Source organism: Cynoglossus semilaevis, chromosome 1 (genome assembly GCF_000523025.1).
Source record: "Cynoglossus semilaevis isolate Cse_v1.0 chromosome 1, Cse_v1.0, whole genome shotgun sequence".
In the NCBI taxonomy this organism is placed as follows: Eukaryota; Metazoa; Chordata; class Actinopteri; order Pleuronectiformes; family Cynoglossidae; genus Cynoglossus; species Cynoglossus semilaevis.
This window is the reverse complement of record NC_024307.1, coordinates 34,167,213-34,169,833: the sequence shown is the minus strand read 5'-3', so window position 1 is coordinate 34,169,833 and position 2,621 is coordinate 34,167,213. Positions and strand designations below refer to the sequence as shown.

Below are 2,621 nucleotides of genomic sequence, written 5' to 3'. Positions count from 1 at the left end.
TTTTTTTTTCACTTTTAATTAAATAAATCATTTTTTTCCCAGTGAAGTGCCAGTAACACGACTGGTTACACGTTAGCTATTTCCTGGCCTGGCACCCTGACCGTAGTTGGAATGCACAGTGACTGATCCAGTGCCGAAGCTAGCATTAGCTCCGGGGCTAACTCCCTTCATTTTGTGCTTGTCCGCAATTTAAGTTACTGGTTCATATAAAGTCTCCTTAGCATTTGGGACTTGAAATAAATAAAAGAAGAAGTGGCTATCAGAGCTCTGATTGGAAAAATATTGGCATTTTGTGACTTTCCAGCTACTTGATTTTTTTTAATGGCTTTAAAAAAAAAAAGAATCAATAATTAAAAAATGTATCACTTTTATTAAAACAATACAATCTATAAGCCGACCGACCCGCTTGAGATCATTGCAAAATAATCCGTCAAAAGAAATGTGTGACTATGATACCTATTACTACGGTGACACCCAGACTTATCGCTCCTCAGACACTTCCTCCAGCTCTTCTGGGAGGATCCCAAAGGCGTTCCTAGGCCAGCCGAGCGACATAGTTGCCCCAGCGTGTCCCGGGTCTAAACGCCCAAGCCACCTCAGCTGACTCCTCTCGATGGGGAGGAGCAGCGTCTCTACTTTGAGCTCCTCTCGAGTGACGGACCACCCTATCTCTAACGGAGCGCCCTGCGACCCTGCGAAGAAAGCTCATTTTCGCCACTTGTATCCGGGATCTTGTTCTATTGGTCATAACCCAAAGTTAATGACCATGGGTCGATAATATCTCGATAATATTGATGGTTTCTATAGACATAATAAAATGAATAGGATGTGTATTTGTTCAGTTGGGACGACACTGAAGGGGTAGATAAGAAATATGCCGTACTGAGACATCAGTTATCACTCCAAAAATTAGAGAAGATACACTCTTGATGCCAGTAATAGGACCCTTGCAGGATAATCTAAACAACAAATAATTCCAAAAGTGAAATTATTCTTAGTCTTTTCTACGAAATGAAAGTAAAAAGTAGCTTTGTTTTAGTTGAAGCTACTATTGAAGGACCGTCGGATTGGGTGACTTTGAATCTTTCTGTTTATTGATTGAGTCATTTCAGAACAATAGAGGAAAATATAACACGAACGCACGTCCGCACAGGTTTTGGGGATGTCCTGCTGCTGACCACTTGATGTTTTTCATTTAGCTGCTTATCTTGAGAATGCAGTCGACGGTCGACCCTTCACTCCAAGTCCTCGCACCTGCGGTTACAGCAAAGTCGCTGATGAGATTAAAAAAACTCAAACTCATCAAGCTAAACCTAAAAAGTCAAAGTCAAAGCTGGTGATAAGATTAGGTCCCAGTCTAGTCCAGGCATTGGCAAACTAAGGGCCAGGGGCCGGAAGTGGCCCATTCAGCTTTGTAATCCGGCCCGCTAAATTTACGTCCAAATAATTTAATTTTATTATTGTGTAATAAATAACAATAATAATAATACAATTAATAATAATAATAATAAAATAAAAAAATTAAAATATATATTATAATATAAAATATAATATAAATATATAAAATATACATAAAATATATAAAATAATAAGAATACAAAAAATAATAAATAATATTTATTATTTTATTATTTTTAGTATTGTGATTTTACTTCGGCCTTTTTCCTGCAATGCCCGTGTTTTCCCTATAGATGGCGTAGAGAAAGCTAAAAGCATTTTAGCATTTTAGGACCAATTGTGGTCCGGCGAGTTAAAGAGCGTTGCCCATGCCTGGTCTAGTCACAGCCATGTCACTAACAGTTCAGTAAAACGTAAGTGTCAACTATTCAATTCTCACCCTAAAAATGTGTCCAGCCAGTGGCTGAAGTCTGCTCTCCGATTCACTCAGGCCAAGACGAGCAGATGTTACGTAGAGGTCAGAGTAGTCCGGACCACCAAAACAACAGGAAGTGGGTTTGGACACTGGGAGTATGACGGTCTGTAGCCGTACACCTGGGAAAGTTCAACAACACAATAAATAGCGAGCAAAATAAAATCAGTAAAATCAAACAGGGCGAGCTGATGCTGTCCAGTGGTGGCCCAGTTGTGTAAATGGAGCTAGTGTATCTTGAAGCTACAGAAATGGAGCCTCATCATTTAAGGAACACCAGGATGATCAATGCCCACGAGTGTAATATCATTACTAACCAGTAGAGGGGTCAATGCTAATAACCTTTCCTGCATTGTAACAGGCGACCCACAGGTGACCTTCAGCATCAGATGTCATGCCATCAGGAAACCCCTCCCCTTCCTCCATGTGATACACCGTACGGCGGTTGCCTGGGAATCAACAACAAAAAAATGAGGTACGTAACAGCATGTGTTAGCGTCTTCAGTGATGAAGAAAAAAAGAAAAGTTGGTACATACATGCAGGAGTGTGTCAGTGTAAAAAGCGTAAACGCATAGAGCATTTCTTAGCGCAGCAGTTCTCAGCTGGTTGGGCGCAGACCTTTGTAAGGTACAAAATGACGAGCGAACGAGCAGACGTTCACACACCGTAACAGTAGGTGGCAATAAAAAATATGCATGGCTAATTATAACAAATAGAAAGAACAATATATATATATGTATATGTGTGTAT

At 40.1% G+C, this 2,621-nt stretch overlaps 1 protein-coding gene across 1 annotated transcript in view; it reads right to left on the bottom strand.

The window, feature by feature from the left end:
- Window positions 1–354: 354 nt before the first annotated feature.
- rgn (regucalcin) overlaps window positions 355–2,621 on the bottom strand; it is an 8,712-nt gene continuing 6,445 nt past the window's right edge. Inside the window, exons 6-8 of the mRNA XM_017031321.2 lie at window positions 2,188–2,319; window positions 1,838–1,992; window positions 355–1,254 (exon numbers count right to left, since the gene is read on the bottom strand). Of these exons, the coding sequence (XP_016886810.1) occupies window positions 1,204–1,254; window positions 1,838–1,992; window positions 2,188–2,319 (338 nt within the window). The 3' untranslated portion in view covers window positions 355–1,203. The remainder of the gene's footprint in view (window positions 1,255–1,837; window positions 1,993–2,187; window positions 2,320–2,621) is intronic.